The sequence below is a fragment of the Oncorhynchus masou genome, chromosome 10 (assembly GCF_036934945.1).
Source record: "Oncorhynchus masou masou isolate Uvic2021 chromosome 10, UVic_Omas_1.1, whole genome shotgun sequence".
Lineage (NCBI taxonomy): Eukaryota > Metazoa > Chordata > Actinopteri > Salmoniformes > Salmonidae > Oncorhynchus > Oncorhynchus masou.
Genome location: NC_088221.1, coordinates 2,065,722 through 2,086,701, shown reverse-complemented (window position 1 = coordinate 2,086,701; position 20,980 = coordinate 2,065,722). Strand labels below are relative to the sequence as shown.

Below are 20,980 nucleotides of genomic sequence, written 5' to 3'. Positions count from 1 at the left end.
CATAAAACAGCAGCCATCCCGTCCGGTGCCACTTTGAAGAATATAAAATATCTTTTTATTTGTTTAACACTTTTTTGGTTACTACATAATTCCATGTGTGTTATTTCATGATTTTCATATCTACACTATTATTCTACAAAGTAAGACAATAGTAAAAATAAAGAAAAACCCTAAAATGAGTAGCTCTGTCCAAACTTGTGACTGGTACTGTAAGTGTATGTTAGTGAGGAGCACCTCGATTGGTCAGACCTACTGTACCTGTATGTTAGTGAGGAGATTCTCAATAGATGACAGGCCGTCTGGGAACAGGAATGGCGAAGGGAAGCCAGGTGGTAGACCTTGTCCAGCCAGTGACAGCCTCTCGTAGCTGTCTCTCGCCGTCGGGGTGCACATTGGATTGTCATCTGGAATACAGAACAAGTAAGGACATGATTCTTTACTGACAGCTTTGAAATAAAACACAGTACCTTACATAGTGGTTTATATACTTTTTTTCAGCTGTGATACATTTCAAATCATATATTTAAGTATCCTACTGTGCATCCAAACAGTAGCTTGACTCTTATTGGTTGACAACAGTAGTTGTATAAGTACTGAAGTCTATGACTCAGTCAGTCAGTGCTCTCAGGTACTCTAATAGAAAATCCAGTCCAGGGCTAAATCTGAAAGCATTTCTTAAAAAAGCAGTGCCTCCTTCTCAAATCGCCTTGGATGAGAGGATTCAAGGTTTCTTCTCATCCGATGTTTTTCGAGAATGAGATCACAAGAACTCACAAAAAGACTATTGAGATTCACTCCAGTCTGCATTGTCTACTCTACACTGTCTCTCAGGGTCGAACCAAAGGGTTAACCTTCATCCATCCAGGACAGAAATTCAGCTTTTCCCATTGAAGGGAGTAAATCATGTGGATTCCCAAATAAGAAGAAGCAGGCCTACAGAGCTCCATTACCTCGGCTGGATCAGCTTCCTTTGTGTACGCACGCACGGGTGCCTGTCAAACTTATAGGATGACATCATCCACCATTCATCACCAACAGAGGGCCAGGCAGGGCCCTGCCATCTGCTGTACACACTATCCATAACACACCAGGGAGAGAGAGAGCGAGAGAGAGTGGTGTGTGTATGCGTGTGTATGTGCAAAATATCTATCTGTGTCATCATTGATATGTTTCTATATGTTTGCTTTGGTAATGTATGTGTTCAACACATCCATGACAATAAAGACTTCTGAATTTAATTAAATTGAATTGAGAGAGAGCACTAGATAAAGAAAGAGAGAGAGGCATATTACACTCTGTCAGGAAGAGGTACCACTTTGCCAATAAAAACTTCTGAATTTAATTACATTGAATTGAGAGAGATAGCTAGATAAAGAAAGAGAGAGCGAGAGAGAGACATTACACTCTGTCAGGAAGAGGTTCCACTTTGTGTTTATGTCTGAAGAGCCTTAATAATAAGTCAACCACTTATACCACACACATGCACACACACACGCAGCTTTATTTTTGTAAAATGTCAGGACGTTTTGGGTAGTGAAAATGTTTGACCATTACAAATCCTATTTTCCCTAACCCTAAACCTAACCCTACCCCTAACCTAACTTAACCTAACTGTAACCCCCAAAATCCCAACCTTAACCCTAACCTCAACCCCAAAACCCTGAAACTAATCCTTAAAATAGCAATTGAAAAAATTAAGGACATGAAGTCCTGACTTTTCAAAAAAGTGATTTGGTTTCCTACCCTTTCAGAACATTCAGGTGAATTGTTAGGACATTAGGGTCCTGATAAGGTAGGAAAACAAGAACACACACACGCCTCAAAATGATATATTATATGTGCCATCAGTTGTCCCTCTTTTCTCCATTTTGATCAAATTCACTCTATTTCCTCTAATGCTGCACCCTGACTGTGCTCTGTGCAGGTCCCCTCTCTCCCCTCTCATCCACTATTCAACCATGTTTACGTGGCAGAGTGAATGCTGCACAAAAACAGACAAGCTCCCTCCTCACAGTCCCTCTCTCTCCTCTCTCTTTCCCTCCTCAGGGTCTCTCTCTCTCCCTCCCCCCTCTCTCTTTCTCTCTCTCCTCCCATCAATATTCACTAACGCCAGCCAAGTGGTAGGAACAGCTGGTCGGCCATTAATTAGTTTAAAGTATTTATTTCACCCATCCTCCGAGCAGATTGAACAAAAACATTGGAGATTATTTAGAGCATCTGCAAATGCCCTGGAAACATGGGCTCACCAGCAGGCAGTGGAGTGTTAGAGTGCTCGGATCCACAGTTAATAGAGTTTGTAATTTGGAAGAAAAGAATCTGTATACATTTTTGGGGAGAGGGAAAAAGAGTGGAATATGCACTGTTGGTCCATGGAGAGTGGCAACAAACCTCTCTGGCATCCTCTCTAACAAGAGCTCCAGTGAAAAATTCATTTGACTGAGCATATGAGAGAATGGCATCCTCTCTAACAAGAGCTCCAGCGAAAAACTCATTTGACTGAGCATATGAGAGAATGGCATCCTCTCTAACAAGAGCTCCAGCGAAAAACTCATTTGAAGCAAGATATTTTTTTTTTACTGTTACACTGAAATGAAACTACTATATAATGTAAAATACTTGGCACATGATTGGAATGGCGCCTTAAAGCGGCTGACAACACTATCAACATAACCACCGAACTCCAACGACCTCTGATGTTGTTACATTACACTTTATATAGCCCCCTCTCTGATCACTACTGCAAATATCTCTGTCCAATAAAATCAGCATAACTTCTATCAAAGCTAGTAGACTTCAACATAGTGCCCTCCAAGCTCATCACTAAGCTCAGGGCCATGGGTGTGAACCCCTCCCTGGGCAACTGGTTTCTGGACTTCCTGATGGGCCCGACCTCGGGTGGTGAAGGTAGGCAACAACACCTCCTCCACACTGATGTTCAACATGGGGGCTCCATAGGGAGAGGGTGGAGAGGGACAAAAGCTTAAAGTTCCTCGGCATCCACAACACTGACAACCTGAAATGGTCCCTTCACACAGACAGCATCGTGAAGAAGGTGCATCAGCACCTCTTCAACTTCAGGAGGCTGAAGAAATTCAGCTTGGCCCCTAAGACCCTCAAGAACTACAGATGCACCATTGAGAGCATCCTGTCGGGCTGTATCACCGCCTGCTACGGCAACTGCACCGCCTACAACCGCAGGGCTCTCCAGAGGTGTGGTCAGCCCAACGCATCACTGGGGTCACACTGCCTGCCCTCCAGGACATCAACAGCACCTGGTGTCAAATAAAGGCCAAGAAGATCATCAAGGACCTCAGCTACACGAGCCACGGCCTGTTCACCCCACTACAATTTAGAAGGTGGTTGACTGTACATGTGCACCAAAGCTGGGACCAGGCCATCAGAATGCTAAACAGTCACCACTAGCCTTAGTCACAGTTCTCGCTGGCTACCAGCCAGTACTCTACCATAAACCTTAGAGAATTATGTACATAGTACATAGAGAAAATGAACACTGGTCACTTGAACAATGTTTACATACTGTATTCTAGTCATGGCTCATCCTATATAACTACTGCTGTATGTATATTTTCTATTCATATACTGTTCATACTGTCTTTACACACCATTCTACACAGCATATACAGTACCAGTTAAAAGTTTGGACACACCTACTCATTCAATGCTTTTATTTATTTTTACTATTTTCTACATAATAGTGTAGATTAATAGTGAATACATCCAAACTATGAAGCAACACATTCTACATTGTAGGTTAATAGTGAAGACATCAAAACTATGAAATAACACATATGGAATCATAAGGTAACCAAAAAAGTGTTAAAAAATGTAATATATTTATTCAAAGTAGATTCTTCAAAGTAGCCACCATTTGCCTTGATGACAGCTTTGCACAATCTTGGCACAGTCTTGTTTAAAACTTTGTGGTTACTACATGATTTATTTCATAGTTTTGATGTCTTTGCTATTGATCTACAATGTAGAAAATAGTTCAAAAATAAAGAAAAATCTTGGAATGAGTAGGTGTGCCCAAACTTATATATATATATATATATATATATATATATATATATACTACCGTTCAAAAGTATGGGGTCACTTAGAAATGTTTTAGAAGGCCAGCATCCCGGAGTCGCCTCTTCACTGCTGACTTTGAGACTAGTGTTTAGCAGATACTATTTAATGAAGCTGCCAGTTGAGGACTTGTGAGGCTTCTGTTTTTCTAGACACTCTAATGCACTTGTCAAATTGCTCAGTTGTGCATGTGCACCGGGGCCTCCCACTCCTCTTTCTATTCTGGTTAGAGCCAGTTTGCGCTGTTCTGTGAAGGGAGTAGTACACAGTGTTCTACGAGATCTTCAGTTTCTTGGCAATTTCTCACATTTAATAACCTTCATTTCTCAGAACAAGAATAGACTGATGAGTTTCAGAAGAAAGGCTTTGTTTCTGGCCATTTTGAGCCTGAAATCGAACCCACAAATGTTGATGCTCCAAATACTCAACTAGTCTAAATGCCAGTTTTATTGCTTCTTTAATCAACAAAACCGTTTTAAAATCATAAACTTAGATTAGGTAACACAACTTGCCATTGGAACACAGGAGTAATGGTTGCTGATAATGGGCCTCTGTATGCCTTTGTAGATATTCCATAAAAATCTGCCGTTTCCAGCTACAATAGTCATTTACAACATTAACAATGTCGACACTGTATTTCTGATGAATTTGATGTCGTTTTTATTGACAGAAAATATGATTTTCTTTCAAAAACAAGGACATTTCCAAGTGACCACAAATTTTTTGAACAGTGGTGTATATACAGTACATATATATTCTGATCTCTGCCATTGCTCGTTCTGAAATGTCTTAATTTATTTATTGTGTGTATTCTTTTATCTATTTTTTATTGCTAGGTATTACTCCACTGTTGGAGCTAGAAATACAAACATTTAGCTGCACCTGCGATAACATTGATTTGATAGAAGGCCTGTTGTTGTAGCTTTGTAATTGATTTGTACTGTATACACTTTGTCCCTTATTTAGTGTTGGCATTCATCATAAATCATTGCTCTAACAAACTCCGGCTTTGCACTCAGCAGGTCTCCCCTTCTGCAACATGCCAGCAGATTACAGAGAATATTTGATCACTTTGTTGCAGAGGAAACATCCTGTCACGCGGCACAGGAAAAGCAAACAGCTTTGTGTTTGGTTCCAGATAGACTCACAACTACAGAGCTGAACTGCACCGCTTGTCAGAGTACATGTCATTTTCAACAAAAGAGGTGTGTGCGCAAATACAGGCAGGTTGACAAGAGCACATGGAAGCAAACAGTTAATTCAATCAATATTCAGTAATCACTGTTTGTTCAACTCCGTGTTTATTGCAGTGAAACTCCAGATGAGTTTTTTCTTCTTCAGGCTTTCACCAGGTCTGTCCTCAACTCCCTTCTCTTCATCTCCTCTCCTACATTCTCCTCTAATCTTCTCCTTCCTTCCCTCTCCCCTACCACCCCTCTCCTCTATTCTCCTCTCCTCTGGCATGTGTTTGCATGTTTATTCCTCACCGTCGCTCCGGCATCATTGACTTCCACTTAATTACAGCGACAGACGCTGGAGTGATGCTGGAATGGAGTGTTTTCAGGTGATACGTCTCCTCCAGCGAGCACTGCCAGCAGCAGCTGTGACAGCCTCTTGTGCTATATGCACTGTAGGCTACTCTCTATGGTAAAAGTGTGCTAAAGGGCCTCCGCTGTGAAATACAACCCCCTCCCCTCTCGCGTGTCTGCCATGTCACAAATAACATTTCATGCCACAACTGTTTTTGCTGGATAATAGGAGCCACAAATGAAAAAATGGGGATGCAGTAGGCCTAAATACAATGGCGAATGAAATACCATTATTTAAAAAAGAAAGCCCCCATCTCTCTCTTCCTCTTCTCCTCCCTCCAGCCCTCAATAGCAGTTTGGAGTCCTTGACAGTGGGATAGCAATGATGAATCACCTATACAGTTAATTTTCTCACTCCACAATGTGCTGTGGTGCCTCTAAAACAGGAGGCCATGGAATTTATTTGACAAACTACGGATGTACAAAAAAAAAAAAGAAGAAGATCACTCAGAGGAATCTGGGCTTATCTCCAATTGACATGTTATTAGATTTGTGTTGTGCGAGGAGCGGCACTCGGACCTAGCTATGCTGAGGAGGGAGAAGAAAACGGTCTGCATGATAATGGGAGATAAAACATGTCTTAAATCCACTTGAAAGCCTTTGAAATGTTTGATGGAGAGTCGCAGAGAAGGGAAAGCGAGAGGAGGATGCAACTAAATACTGCCTCGGATTTAAATATGACAGACATGCATAGGCTATCTGCGGTAAATCAACAGGAAACCTTGGGAAATTGAGCCACAATCTCTGGATAAATAGCTGTAATTGACCTTGGGAGTTTGAAAATGTGCCATATGTTTTCTGGTTCCTGTGTTTGAATCCGGAGCTCCCTCGGGAGCTTTCAGTTGAGGGAGGGAAAGAGAAGAGGAGAAAATGACACATGAAGAGAGAGAGAGAGAGATGGAAGTATAAGATACTGTAGATAAAAGGATAGATTAGGGTAATGTAAAAAGATATAGTGAGAAGCCAATAGAGAGAAAGAGGCAGGAGGAGGGAGCGAGTGGGAGAGAAAGAACAACCTAACTGGTCAAAAACTGGTTGAATTAACATTGTTTCCACGTCATTTCAACAAAATAATTGAATATGATGACGTTTAATCAATGTGGAAAACTAATTGGATTTGCAAAAGGTAATCAACGTAAGCTAATATTATTTTTTTCACCCAACTTTTAACTGAACTCCAGTGACACGGTGAAATGTTCTGTTGATTTCACATTGAATTCACGTTTAGTTGACAACTCAACCAAATGTAAATCAAAACGAGATGTTGAACTGACATCTGTGCCCAGTGGGAAGATAGCGAGAGAGAGATAAAGAGAGACCGACCCAGGCAAGAGAAGAGCAGGAGACAGAGACGGAAGGCGAGAGCGCAAGAGAGAGAGAATATCGAGATAGAGAAACATGCAGCCTCTCTCTGCAGGCTGTCCATTTAGCCGGGGCCAGGGAAGTCAGTGTGGGAAGTCAGTGTGGGAAGTCAGTGTGGGAAGTCAGTGTGGGAAGTCAGTGCGGGAAGTCAGTGCGGGAAGTCAGTGCGGGAAGTCAGTGCGGGAAGTCAGTGCGGGAAGTCAGTGCGATCTATTGACAGGTGAAGCCTGTGTCCTTGCAAATGGCATGTTCCTCCCAAAAAGATAACGGAGTGCTAAAACCTGGAGGTTGTCAGTGGGGCAGACACAAAGCCGGATGGCGTGCTTTCAGCCAGGCACAATTACATTGTATTCGACCTGCCAGTAGAGTGGTTGAGGAGGGAGGAAGTTGTCCTCCTTCAAATGAAGTTGCTGTGACCTCTTAGGCTGCTAATAGAAGACGATGCGACTGTAGCGGTAGTTATTAGAATGTTTTTAACTTCACCTTGTCAAATAAACCCTTATGGACCGTTAGCTGTACAATGCATCTTGCTTCAAATGAGAAAGTAGCATTTGAAATAATAAACATTGTATGTCAAAATAGTGATATTTAACTGTTGTATACTGAACAAAAATATAAAAGCAACATGTGAAGTGTTGGTCTTTTTGAGGGTGGGTGCAATTGGCATGCTGACTGCATGAATGTCTACCAGAGCTGTTGCCAGATAATTGAATGTTCATTTCCCTATCATAAGCCGCCTCCAACGTTGTTTTAGAGAATTTGGCCCAGCCATTTGAAATCCATAGATTAGGGCCGAATGTACTGATTTTCTTGTATGAACAGTAACTCAGTAAAATCATTGACATTTTGCATGTTTCATTTCTATTTTTGTTCAGTATAGTTACAGTGTATGTCACCTAAGCTGGACCTAACTGTCCAGTTTTGCTGACGTTCAGGTAATGTTTGTTTCAGGGTGTACACAACATTCATCTGATGTTGAAAGAATGTTGACAGAACAGCCTTTCAGAGTTCTTTAAAGAACTAAAACATGTTGTGGGAACATAGTGGGTAAATTACAAGAGATATGTTCCCAAAACACAAACTATGCTCAATTGTGATGAAATTCATACAGTGTTTAAGTTAGGTTGCACAGGACATTCCCTTAATGTAATAATGTTGACAGAACACCTGGTCTAAGTTCTTTAAAGGTTCCCAGAACATTAAATGTAGGTATGGGAGTTGTCTGGGATGTTGCAAGAATATTATTGTGATATTCACATCGGTTGCACAGAACATTCCCTCAATGTTGCACAATGTTCCCCAATTCCCAAATAAGTCCGTTTTTATGACCTTCATAGCATATTTGTTTTAGATTTAACATAATATTCCATTGATGTTTACGAAATAAACATTTTACTTTGTCTTGGAGGTCCTCAGATCATTTCAAGAACATGTACAGATTGTTATATTTAGGTTTTACTGTATTATTACCACAACATTCTCAGCACAGTTGTAGCTCCTTAAAGCATAAGAAAGCAGATTGGAATACATCCCCATTATGTTTCTCAACAGATTTAATGGCAATTCACATTTGAAGACTGTATTGCAGGTGATATAGAGACACGTGGCACATGACTTTCATAGGACAAATAAACAGCATTTAATCAAACATAAACATATTTTTTACACTTCATATGTTGACAATCTACACATTATTTCATTGATAGGGCATTTGAACAGCATTTAATCATACAAACACAACCATATATTTTACACATCATTTTTGTATTATTTGCATTTATTCCGGGGTAAACCCATTAAGACCATGGTCTCATTCCCAAGGGTGCCCTGATCACAACAATACAACAACCAATACAACATCAAACAAAACAGCAATCAATACAAAACACAAATGTATGAAAAACCGTTACAGTCCTCAGCCACTAGGTCCTCAATGAACACCCTAAACTGCACAAGTGACACCAGAACATCTAATTGTAATGAGTTCCGAAAATGTATCCAGCAGTGAGGTGCATTAAAACAAAAGCGGATTGCCGAATTCGGCGGAGACCCGACGGACCTCAGGAGTTAACCAACCCTGTGACTGGGCTTGGTAACGCATGTCTTTATACCTCAACAACAAAGTTAGGTAGGTCGGAAGCTTCTGGACTTCCCCAAAAAGGGAATAGTGACGTGATTTACGCGACTTTCATAAAGAAGGATCAGCCAATCTTTTGATACAGGAAGCAGTGACGAGTATTAAAACTGTCACCTGTGATGAAACGAAGGGCGTTATGGTCGACGGCATCCAAGGTTTTATGAGTAGTGGCTGCTGCATTCTGGTAAATGGTGTCACCATAGTCAAGAACTGCCAGGAAAGTTAACTGTACAAGATCTATTTCTAAAAAAGAAGCCCACTTTAAATCTTAGCTCATCAATATGTTTTTTAAATGTTAAATCCTTGTCAATCTAAATGCCCGGAACCCAGTCGATGGGACAATTCAATTAATAAATATGTAGTCCATATGATGTCTTTGGTGAGAATTAGAGAACAACATATACTTAGTCTTTTCCACATTAAGTACAAGTTTTAAACCAACTAGGGCAACAAAGCCAGATTGCAGCTCTAACAACACATTTACATCATTTACATTTAAGTCATTTAGCAGACGCTCTTATCCAGAGCGACTTACAAATTGGTCTACCTGGTCTACAGTTGGGGCAGTGGCAAACATAACAGTATTGTCTGCGTACAGATGAATATTACAAGTTTTAACAGATAAACCTATATTATTTATATAAATAGTAAAGAGAGGCCTCAAGAGTGGCGCAGTGGTCTAAGGCACTGCATCGCATTTGCTAGCTGTGCACCTAGAGATTCTGGGTCCAGGCTCTGTTGCAGCCAGCAGCAACCGGGAAACCCATGGGGTGGCGCTCAATTGGTCCAGCATCGTCCGGGATAGGAGAGGGTTTGGCCGGCAGGGATGTCCTTGTCCCATCGCTCACTAGTGACTCCTGTGGCGGGCTGGGTACAGCGCACACTGACACAGTCACCAGGTCTACTGTGTTTCCTCCCACATTATTGTGCGGCTGGCTTCCGGGTTAAGTGTGTGTTAAGAAGCAGCAAGGCTTGGTTGGATTATGTTTCGGAGGACGCACGGCTCTTGACCTTCGCCTCTCCCGAGTCCGTATGGGAGTTGCAGCGAAGAGACAAGACTGTAACCACCAATTGGATGGGGGGGAAAATAAATATATATATATAAATAAATTGTCAAGAGTACAGGTCCCAATACCGACACCTTTCATAATATCCAGGAAACTAGAAATCGCACATTGTGTCCTGTCAGACAGATAATTCTCAAACCATGTGCAAGAAGCCTGATCCAGGCCTACATCAGTCAACCTTTGAATGGAACTGTGATGGTCAACGGTGTCAAAGGTCTGTAAGGCAGCACAAGGATTTGTATGATCTAAGCAATTTAACACATCTTCTAAAAGAAGCGTAGCAGCTGAAACGGTTCCGGTCTAAAACCGGATTGGTGCACATTAAGAATAGACTGGGAAGTAAGTTCTTAGCTGACAGTTGGCCAGGGATTCGAAAACTCTGGAAAGGCAAGATCATTTGGAGATTGGATGGTAGTTATCTAAGTCAGAAGGATCTCATCCTTTTTGTAGGGGAAGGACATGTGCCGCTCTCCAGATGTTAGGGATAACACCAGAAACAATTGACAAATTAAAGATATAGGTAAATGGTTCTGCAACAAGTGGGACAGAGAGCCACAGTAAGCAGGGATTAAGTGGATCAGCCCCTATGGATTTATTAACATCAATCTTTAGCAAAGCACTTAGTACATCATACACATCAAACATAAATTAAAATAAAGTTTGTACATCTATTAGTGTATCATTCTCTAGTGACCTTTCCTTTCAAACTGAAGCAAAAATGGTCATCAAAAGCACAGCAAATTTCAATTTTGTCTAGTATGGGACCAGAGGCTGTCAGAACCTGCTGGGGAAATGAGGGGGTGGAGTTTTGTTCAACAGATTTGACCACTTTCCAGAAGTAAACTGGATTACCAACACTTTAATACACAGTTCTTTTTTATTTTATTTTTTAAACTATTTTTCAAATGTCTGAAGGACTGCCAATCAGACATAGTTCAACAGTCCATTTTTACCTAATGTTAATTTCTTTATAGTTCGTCTAAATTCTGCATTTCTGACTGGATTTAGAAATCTGAACGAAATAAAGACATCCTCTCTTTTAGTAGATTATATCTGAGCCTCAATTTCTGTTTATTTAAAAAAAAGCATGGTTATTAAACATGGTGAATTGAACCTGTAATCTTCAGCTTTGCAGTCAAATCATTAACCCTCTGTCCCACTAGGGATAGCTATGGTGTAGTGTTTTTTCGCCCCAGTCTAATATGGTCAATCAGGACACAGAACACAATAGTACTCGCCAGTTTGTCGTCCATAAAATAGTGACGTTTAACCATTGTTGTAAAAACACCTAAAGTAGGCTTTCACCATTTACAAACAGTGTATCCATAGGATGCTTTTGGATTCCCCCTAAAGCAGGTATGTAGATACAGAGAGAACATATTGTAGAAACGTGTACATCCATACAGGAGAGATTCCTTTACTATGACTAAGACCTGCATATGTTGTGCATATGTCCAGGTTGGGTTGATACCCCACAAGGTCAGGATATCAACATCTGGGTACACACTACATAGGCATGCAGGCCCCCAGATGTTTTGGGATGGATTTTACTGGTAACATTTGGCTTCCAACCTCTTATCGCAGCAGGAAAATCAAGCCCTGTGTTCTCTCTCTCTCTCTTTATATCTCCTCCTTCTATCTTTCTACTCTCCATCTTACCCTCTGTCTCACCATTTCCCTCCCACTCTCCCCCTGAATCGTCTCCCTCTTTCTCCCTCTCTCTCGCTATTTTTCTCTGTCTCCCGCTCTGTCCTCTTCCCCTCTCTCTCTGTCTGTCTCCCCCTCTCTCTCTCCTCCACTTTCCTAATGTTCCCTTCACTTAGAGATGAAATCGCTTGCAGCACAAACCTATTTGAGAGAGACAGAGAGAGAGAGACAGAGAGAGAGACAGAGAGAGACAGAGAGATACAGAGAGAGAGAGAGAGAGAGAGAGAGAGAGAGAGAGAGAGAGAGAGAGAGAGAGAGAGAAGGTGAGCGGAATAATCAGTGTGGCCAGTGGGCCATGTTTCCTAAACTCTCTCCTCCAAACATTACAGCCATAAAATTAGCGTCGGGGACGTTAAAACGCTGACATTTACCATGACTTTTGGGAAAGTGACACCCTCATATTTTCTCGTAGGATATCATTGTATTTCAACTGCCCTATGGGCTGAGCTTTTCCATTAATAACCAATTCAGTGTGTCACTCCATCCCTCCCATCTTTCTCTCTCTCCTCACTTCTCCCCTCTCTTTTTCTCACCCCCTTCGGTCTCTCTCTCTCTCTCTACCTCTCTTTATCCCATTCTCCCTATCCCCCCACCTATTTAATGTAATGACTCCTTTGGTTTGCTTTAATAGATTGAAACATATTCCCAAGGCCATGGGTAGACAGTGTCACGCAGATGGACAGGCTATATGCAGATGGACAGGCTATATGCAGATGGACAGGAAATATTCATAAATCCTTAAGTGTCTGAGGGGCTGTCAGAGTAGACAGAAGAAAGCAACGTTAACTCTGCTCAAAACAGATATGACACACTGATCTTTAGATTTCTCTTCAGTACAGACACACCAACCGCTTAGCTGGATGAATCAAAGTCAAAGTCAGTATATACTTTTTCTCCTAAATTTCATGATATCTAATTGATAGTTACAGTCTTGTCCCATTGCTGCAATTCCCGTATGGACTCAGGAGAGAGCCATGAGTCCTCAGAAACACAACCCTGCCAACCAGCACTAATGTGTCAGAGGAAACCCTACAACTGCCGATCAAAGTCAACTTGCGTGCATCTGGCCCGCCACAGCAGTCGCTAGAGCACGATAGGACAAGGATATCCCGGCCGGCCGAACCCTTTCCTGGGATTGAACCCGGGTCTGTAGTGACAGCTCAAGCACTGCGATGCAGTGCCTTAGTTGCACCACCCGGGAGGCCTCAACAACCCAACTTTTAACCGAAATCAAATGAAATGGTGAAAGTTTTTGTTGATTTCACATTGAATTCACAGTAGTTGACAACTCAATCAAATGTAAATCAAAACTAGATGTTGATTTCACATTGAATTCACAGTAGTTGACAACTCAATCAAATGTAAATCAAAACTAGATGTTGATTTCACGTTGAATTCACAGTAGTTAACAATTCAATCAAATGTAAATCAAAACTAGATGTTGATTTCACGTTGAATTCACAGTAGTTGACAACTCAATCAAATGTAAATCAAAACTAGATGTTGATTTCACGTTGAATTCACAGTAGTTAACAATTCAATCAAATGTAAATCAAAACTAGATGTTGATTTCACGTTGAATTCACAGTAGTTGACAACTCAATCAAATGTAAATCAAAACTAGATGTTGAACTGCCCAGTGGACAGTACAGCACTTTCTTATGTATCAGCTAAATTCAACCATTCGACCACAAATAACAATCAATCAATCAAATGTATTTATAAAGCCCTTCTTACATCAGCTGATGTCTCAAAGTGCTGTACTGAAACCCAGCCTAAAACCCCAAACAGCAAGCAATGCAGGTGTAGAAGCACCAAAAGCAGAAGCAACAAAAATCTCTGACCAAAATTCATTTACTAATTGTGGCAAAACAAAATGTTATTTAATTGCAAACTGCAATGTTAGCCATTTCTAAATATAGATATCAATTTAGCACAGCACCGTGTCAAAATCCAAGATTTCAAACAAAGGAAGGCATTCACAAGGTACTGACTTAGTGACCATAGCCTGGCAATAGATACAGAGAAGAAGAGGTCAGAGAAGAAACTAAACAGTCTGGGAATGAAAAGCACTTCCTAATCCACTGCTTAAAATATGACTCAATCAGAGGGCTGGGCGGTAAACCATATTTTACAATATACCAGGATTGATATATGGACTGTTCTGGGTTTCTCCTTTACCTTCTATAATGGTATTTGAATGTTTGGTTTGTTAAATGTGATGCACAGTGTGTAACGTCCATTTTTAAAGTTGACTTTGCTACTTGAGTCTTCTCTCTCCGCCCTCTCTGTCTCCATGCCAACACAGACCTAGCCCCGCCTCCAGTCACTCAAGGAGCGCATTTGTTGTTCCTCTGACCACGAGACACCTGCGTTCAGTCTCTGCATGGTCAATGCAGCACATGCAACAATGTTGATGACAATGATGCTGTTTTCACTTTGCTTCTTAATATAAATCCACTAGCGTTCTATAATTACACTATTAGTTTGAGTTTCTTACATCGGGGCCTAAATCTTGTTAGCCGCTAATCACTAACGCTAATCACTAATTCTAATCACTAGCTCGGCTATTACATGTACTGAGTCAGATCAAACGTAACTAGCTATACAGCCTGATAACACCAGTGATGGTGTAGACCTACATCTACAGTACCAGTCAAAAGTTTGAATACACTTACTCATTAAAGGATTTTTCTTTATTTTTACTATTTCCTACATTGTAGAAGAATAGCGACAACATCAAAACTATGAAATAACACATATGCAATCATGGAGTAACCAAAACATTTTAAACAAATGAAAATATATTTTAGATTCTTCAAAGTAGCCACCCTTTTGCCATGATGACAGCTTTGCACACTGTTGGCATTCTCTCAACCAGCTGCACCTGGAATGCTTTTCCAACAGTCTTGAAGGAGTTCCCACATATGCTGAGCACTTGTTGGCTGCTTTTTTTTCACTCTGCGGTCAAACTCATCCCAAACCATCTCAATTGGGTTGAGGTCATGTGATTGTGCAGGCCAGGTCATCAGATGCAGCCCTTACACAGCCTGGAGGTGTTTTGGGTCGTGTTTTGGGTCATTGTCCTGTTGAAAAAAAAAATTATAGTCCCACTAAGTGCAAACCAGATGGGATGGCGTATTGCTGCAGAATGCTGTGGTAGCCATGCTGGTTAAGTGTGCCTTGAATTCTAAATAAATCACATACAGTGTCAACAGCAAAGCACCCCCACACCATCACACCTTCTCCATGCTTCACAGTGGGAACTACACATGCAGAGATCATGTCACAAGTGTAGAGAGGAGCAGGCAGGATGCAGTTGCAGGTTTAGAACTACTGAGTTTATTAAAGCACTATAATTATAAAAGATGGACAAAACCAAAAGCGCAAAATAATAAAGTACCCAGGAAATAGTAGGAGAGATTCCTCTCAGGAAAACAAGCAATATTTACAATGACCGACAAAGACAAATGACAGAGGGAGTATAAACACATTACATATTAGAACCAGGTGTGTGTAATGATGATGACAAGACAAGTCCGGAGTTGATGAGTGAAGGGCCTTTGCCAGCAGCAGGTTCAGCAGCAGCTAGAAGGCCGGCAATGCCGAACACATGAGCTGGACATGAGGGGGAGCCAAAGGCTGGTGTGACAGTATCCCCCCCACCCCCTACCCCGGTCCAGCAGCAGGTTCAGCAGCAGCTAGAAGGCCGGCAATGCCGAACACATGAGCTGGACATGAGGGGGAGCCAAAGGCTGGTGTGACAGTATCCCCCCCACCCCCTTCCCCGGTCCAGCAGCAGGTTCAGCAGCAGCTAGAAGGCCGGCAATGCCGAACACATGAGCTGGACATGAGGGGGAGCCAAAGGCTGGTGTGACAGGATCCCCCCACCCCTACCCCGGTCCAGCAGCAGGTTCAGCAGCAGCTAGAAGGCCGGCAATGCCGAACACATGAGCTGCACATGAGGGGGAGCCAAAGGCTGGTGTGACAGGATCCCCCCCACCCCCTACCCCGGTCCAGGATGTCCCGTGTCGGAACCCAGCACATGAGGGGGAGCCAAAGGCTGGTGTGACAGTATCCCACCCACCCCCTACCCCGGTCCAGCAGCAGGTTCAGCAGCAGCTAGAAGGCCGGCAATGCCGAACACATGAGCTGGACATGAGGGGGAGCCAAAGGCTGGTGTGACAGGATCCCCCCCCACCCCCTACCCCGGTCCAGCAGCAGGTTCAGCAGCAGCTAGAAGGCCGGCAATGCCGAACACATGAGCTGCACATGAGGGGGAGCCAAAGGCTGGTGTGACAGGATCCCCCCACCCCTACCCCGGTCCAGGATGTCCCGTGTCGGAACCCAGCACATGAGGGGGAGCCAAAGGCTGGTGTGACAGTATCCCACCCACCCCTACCCCGGTCCAGCAGCAGGTTCAGCAGCAGCTAGAAGGCCGGCAATGCCGAACACATGAGCTGGACATGAGGGGGAGCCAAAGGCTGGTGTGACAGGATCCCCCCCACCCCCTACCCCGGTCCAGGATGTCCCGTGTCGGAACCCAGCACATGAGGGGGAGCCAAAGGCTGATGTGACATATCATCCATTCACCTACTCTCTGTCTCACAAAGACATGGTGGTTCGAACCAAAAATCGCAAATTTGGACTCATCAGACCAAAGGACAGATTTCCACTGGTCTAATATCCATTGCTCGTGTTTCTTGGCCCAAGCAAGTCTCTTCTTATTGGTGTCCTTAAGTTGTGTTTTGACCCAATTTGACCCTGAAGGCCTGATTCACACAGTCTCCTCTGAACAGTTCATGTTGAGATGTGTCTGTGAAGCATTTATTTGGGATGCAATTTCTGAGGTTGGTAACTCTAATGAACTTCTCCTCTGCAGCAAAGTTAACTCAGAGGTAACCCAGGGTCTTCCTTTCCCATTGCGGTCCTCATGAGAGCCAGTTTCGTCATAGTGCATGATGGTTTTTGCGACTACACTTGAAGAAACTTGAAGTTTTCCAGATTGACTGACCTTCACATCTTCATGTTCTTGCCATAATATGGACTTAATATGGTCATAATATGGTCATTTACCAAATAGGACTGTTTCCTGTATACCACCCTACCTTGTCACAACACAACTGATTGGCTCGAATGCATTAAGGAAAGAAATTTTGCAAATGAACTTTTAACAAGGCACACCTGTTAATTGAAATGCATTCCAGGTGACTATCTCATGAAGCTGGTTGAGAGAATGCCAAGAGTGTGCAAAGCTGTCATTGAGGAAAAGGGTGGCTAATTTGAAGAATATCAAATTTCAAATATATTTTTATTTGTTTAACACTTTTTTGGATACTATATTGATTTCATATATGTTATTTAATATGTTTGATGTCTTCACTATTATTCTACAATGAAGAAAATAGTACAAAATAAAGGAAAACCCTATAATGTGCAGGTGTGTCCAAACATTTGACTGGTACTGTACATGTTTTTTTGTAAAACAGTATCTTCCAAATCAAATACGAGGAATACGCAAAGCAAGAATATGTTAGCTACGTGAAGTAGCCTATTTTCCTACTTCATTGTCCTACATGAAGTAGCTAAGAGAAAACATGTAGCCAAAGATTATAGGGTGCCCTAGAAAACACTTGTCAACACTTTGGGTTCCCACCCTGCCTATTGCAATAATTCCTCAATAGCATTTTCATATTTTTTTTAATGTCAAACACAGTATTCAAAGTGCACACCATTACATTTAATTGATAATGCCCTCGAAGCAGGTGTTTGGAGGATATATTGGCATGGGTGTTGTTTGTTGAGGGCCGGCAATCCGTGCCAATATTTCCTCCACACACTGGCTTCGAGGGCATTATCACTTTTATACAATGGCTTACCAGCATATTCAAATAATGATTGACATATTTTAATAAAAAATCTTATATAAATTATTTATTTATACTATTTCGTCCTTCCACACGATATACAGTGGCTTGCGAAAGTATTCACCCTCCTTGGCATTTTTCCTGTTTTGTTGCCTTACAACCTGGAATTAAAATAGATTTTTTTGGCGGGTTTGTATTATTTGACATAAACAACATGATTTTTTGGGGGGGGTGTATTAGTTGATATACACAACATGCCAACCATTTTGAAGATGCAAAACATTTTTTTTTATTGTGAAACAAACAAAAAATAAGACAAAATAACAGAAGACTTGAGTATGTATAACTATGTGCCCCCAAAGTCAATACTTTCTAGAGCCACCGTTTGCAGCAATTACATTTGCAAGTCTCTTTGGGTATGTCTTCATAAGCTTGGCACATCTAGCTACTGGGATTTTTGCCCATTCTCCAAGGTAAAACTGCTCCAGCTCCTTCAAGTTGGATGGGTTCAGATTGTGTACAGCAATCTTTAATACATACCACAGATTCTCAATATGATTGAGGTCTGGGCTTTGACTAGGCCATTCCAAGACATTTAAATGTTTACCCTTAAACCACTCGAGTCTTGCTTCAGCAGTATGCTTAGGGTCATTGTTCTGCTGGAAGGTGAATCTTTGTCCCAGTCTCAAATCTCTGGATGAATAAAACAGGTTTCCCTCAAGAATTTCCCTGGATTTAGCTCCATCCATCATTCCTATGATTCTGACCAATTTCCCAGTCCCTGCCGATGAAAAACATTCCAACGGCATGATGCTGCCACCACCATGCTTCACTGTGGGGATGGTGGAACTCGGGGTGATGAAAGCTGTTGGATTTGCTCCAGCTATGGCGTTTTCCTTGATGGCCAAAAAGCTAAATTTTAGTTTCATCTGACCAGAGTACCTTCTTCTATATGTTTGGCGAGTCTCCCACATGCCTTTTTGGTGAACACCAAATGTGTTTGCTGCTTTTTTCTTTCAGCAAAGGCTTTTTTCTGGCCACTCTTCCGTAAAGCCCAGCTCTGTGGAGTGTACGGCTTAAAGTGGTCCTATGGACAGATACTCTGATCTCCGCTGTGGAGCTTTGCAGCTCCTTCAGGGTTATCTTTTGTCTCTTTGTTGCCTCTCTGATTAATACCCTCCTTGCCTGGTCTGTGAGTTTTGGTGGGCGGCCCTCTCTTGGCAGGTTTGTTGTGGTGTCATATTCTTTCCATTTTTTAATAATGGATTTAAATGGTGCTCTATGGGATGTTCAAAGTTTCTGATATTTTTATAACCCAAACCCTGAACCGTACCACTACAAAACCTTGTCCCTGACCTGTTTGGAGAGCTCCTTGTTCTTCATGGTGACCCTTGCTTAGTGGTGTTGCAGACTCTGTGGCCTTTCAGAACAGGTGTATATATATACTGAGATCATGTGACAAATCATGTGGCACTTAGATTGCACACAGGTGGACTTTATTGAACAAATTATGTAACTTCTGAAAGTAATTGGTTGCACCAGATCTTATTTAGGGGCCTCTTAAGGATCCGACCCTTTTTTTCTCTCAATATTAGCCAAAAATGACATACAGGCAGTTCAATTTGGGTATCTCAGGCCCCCAAGCAAGGATGTGCATATTGTTGGTACCATTTGAAAGGATATACTTTACATTTTGGGGAAATGTGAAAGGAATGTAGGAGAATATAACACAATAGATCTGGTAAAATATAATACAAAGAAAAAAACAACCGTTCTTTTGTATTTTTTTTGGTACTATTATCTTTGAAATGCAAGAGAAAGGCCATAATGTATTATTCCAACCCAGCTGAAATGTATATTTTGGCCACTAGATGGCAGCATTGTATGTGCAAAGTCTTAGACCGACCCAATGAACCATTTCATTTTTGTTCAAACTTTTGTATCAAGACTGCCCAAATGGGCCTAATTTGTTTTTTACTAACCTTTCATGTTCAAAACTGTGCACTATTCTCAAACAATCACATGGTATGCTTTCACTGTAATAGCCACTGTAAATTGGACAGTGCAGTTAGATTAACAAGACTTCCTGTCAATATCCGATACGTCTATATCCCGGGAAATGTTCTTGCTACTTACAACCTCATGCTAATCGCATTAGCCTACGTTAGCTCAACCTTCCCGTAGTTTTTTCTTTCTTTCATTTTTAAACAAGTCATTTTTTTCATTTCACTTCACCAATTTGGACTATTTGGATTCCATGAAATCCAAATAAAAATCTAATACAGGTTGTAATTAAACAAAATAGGAAAAACACCAAGGGGGATGAATACTTTTGCAAGAAACTGTAGTCCCGACACAAATATAGCGTTGCTACCCAAGCCGGCTGGTCGTTTGCTCTGACGTTAAAATGATCATTTACATCCATAACAATGAGCTAATGAGGTGCGATTTCGCCTGGCTCTCTCGTCGGGACACTGTTGTCACGACAATGTTGTTCAGAGGAGCTCGCCAACAACACAGCTAACACAATCACTTCAAACATTGAAGCTGGAAAGACTGCAAACTATCTGCACTTCATTTCGTTGTACCTTTTTTCAATTGACATTTCTTGGTATATATCCATAAAAATGATGCCAGCTGATTCATGATTTCGACTGGCTGAGAAACGCTGCCTGTCTGTCTGCCTGCTTCGTCCCAACACCCGACCCCTACACGTTCATTACTACAGGACAGCTGGAGATCGAATTTGAATATTGGAACAATGTTGCAAATGTCAGAGAGGCAAACAGCAAGGTTTAAACAAATCTCCACTGTTGAAAACTAAATGTTAGTCTAAAAAAATGTGAGATAATGTCTAAATGCTTTTTATAGTGGAGATCAAGTTGATCATTTGCCTGACTTGACTGATGAGACAGCGGATTGAGCAGTTAGATGGAACAGAGTAAATAGACATTTTAATGTCAGAACGAACGACCAGCCGGCTTGGATAGCAACCCTAGATTTGTGTCGGGAGTTGTAAGAATAATAAAGTTTTTAATTAAAATACGTAAATCATTATTTGAATATGTTGGTAACCCGTTGTAAAAAATGACAATGCCCTTGACTTTATCTCGGGGCTAACAACACCTGTGCCAACATATCCTCCAAACACCTGCTTTA

At 41.7% G+C, this 20,980-nt stretch overlaps 1 protein-coding gene across 2 annotated transcripts in view; it reads right to left on the bottom strand.

Moving 5' to 3' along the window:
* dachd (dachshund d) overlaps positions 1 to 20,980 on the bottom strand; it is a 331,847-nt gene that overhangs the window by 39,731 nt on the left and 271,136 nt on the right. For both annotated transcript variants that reach the window (XM_064975650.1, XM_064975651.1), the window contains exon 7: positions 259 to 404. In XM_064975650.1, the coding sequence (XP_064831722.1) occupies positions 259 to 404 (146 nt within the window). The remainder of the gene's footprint in view (positions 1 to 258; positions 405 to 20,980) is intronic.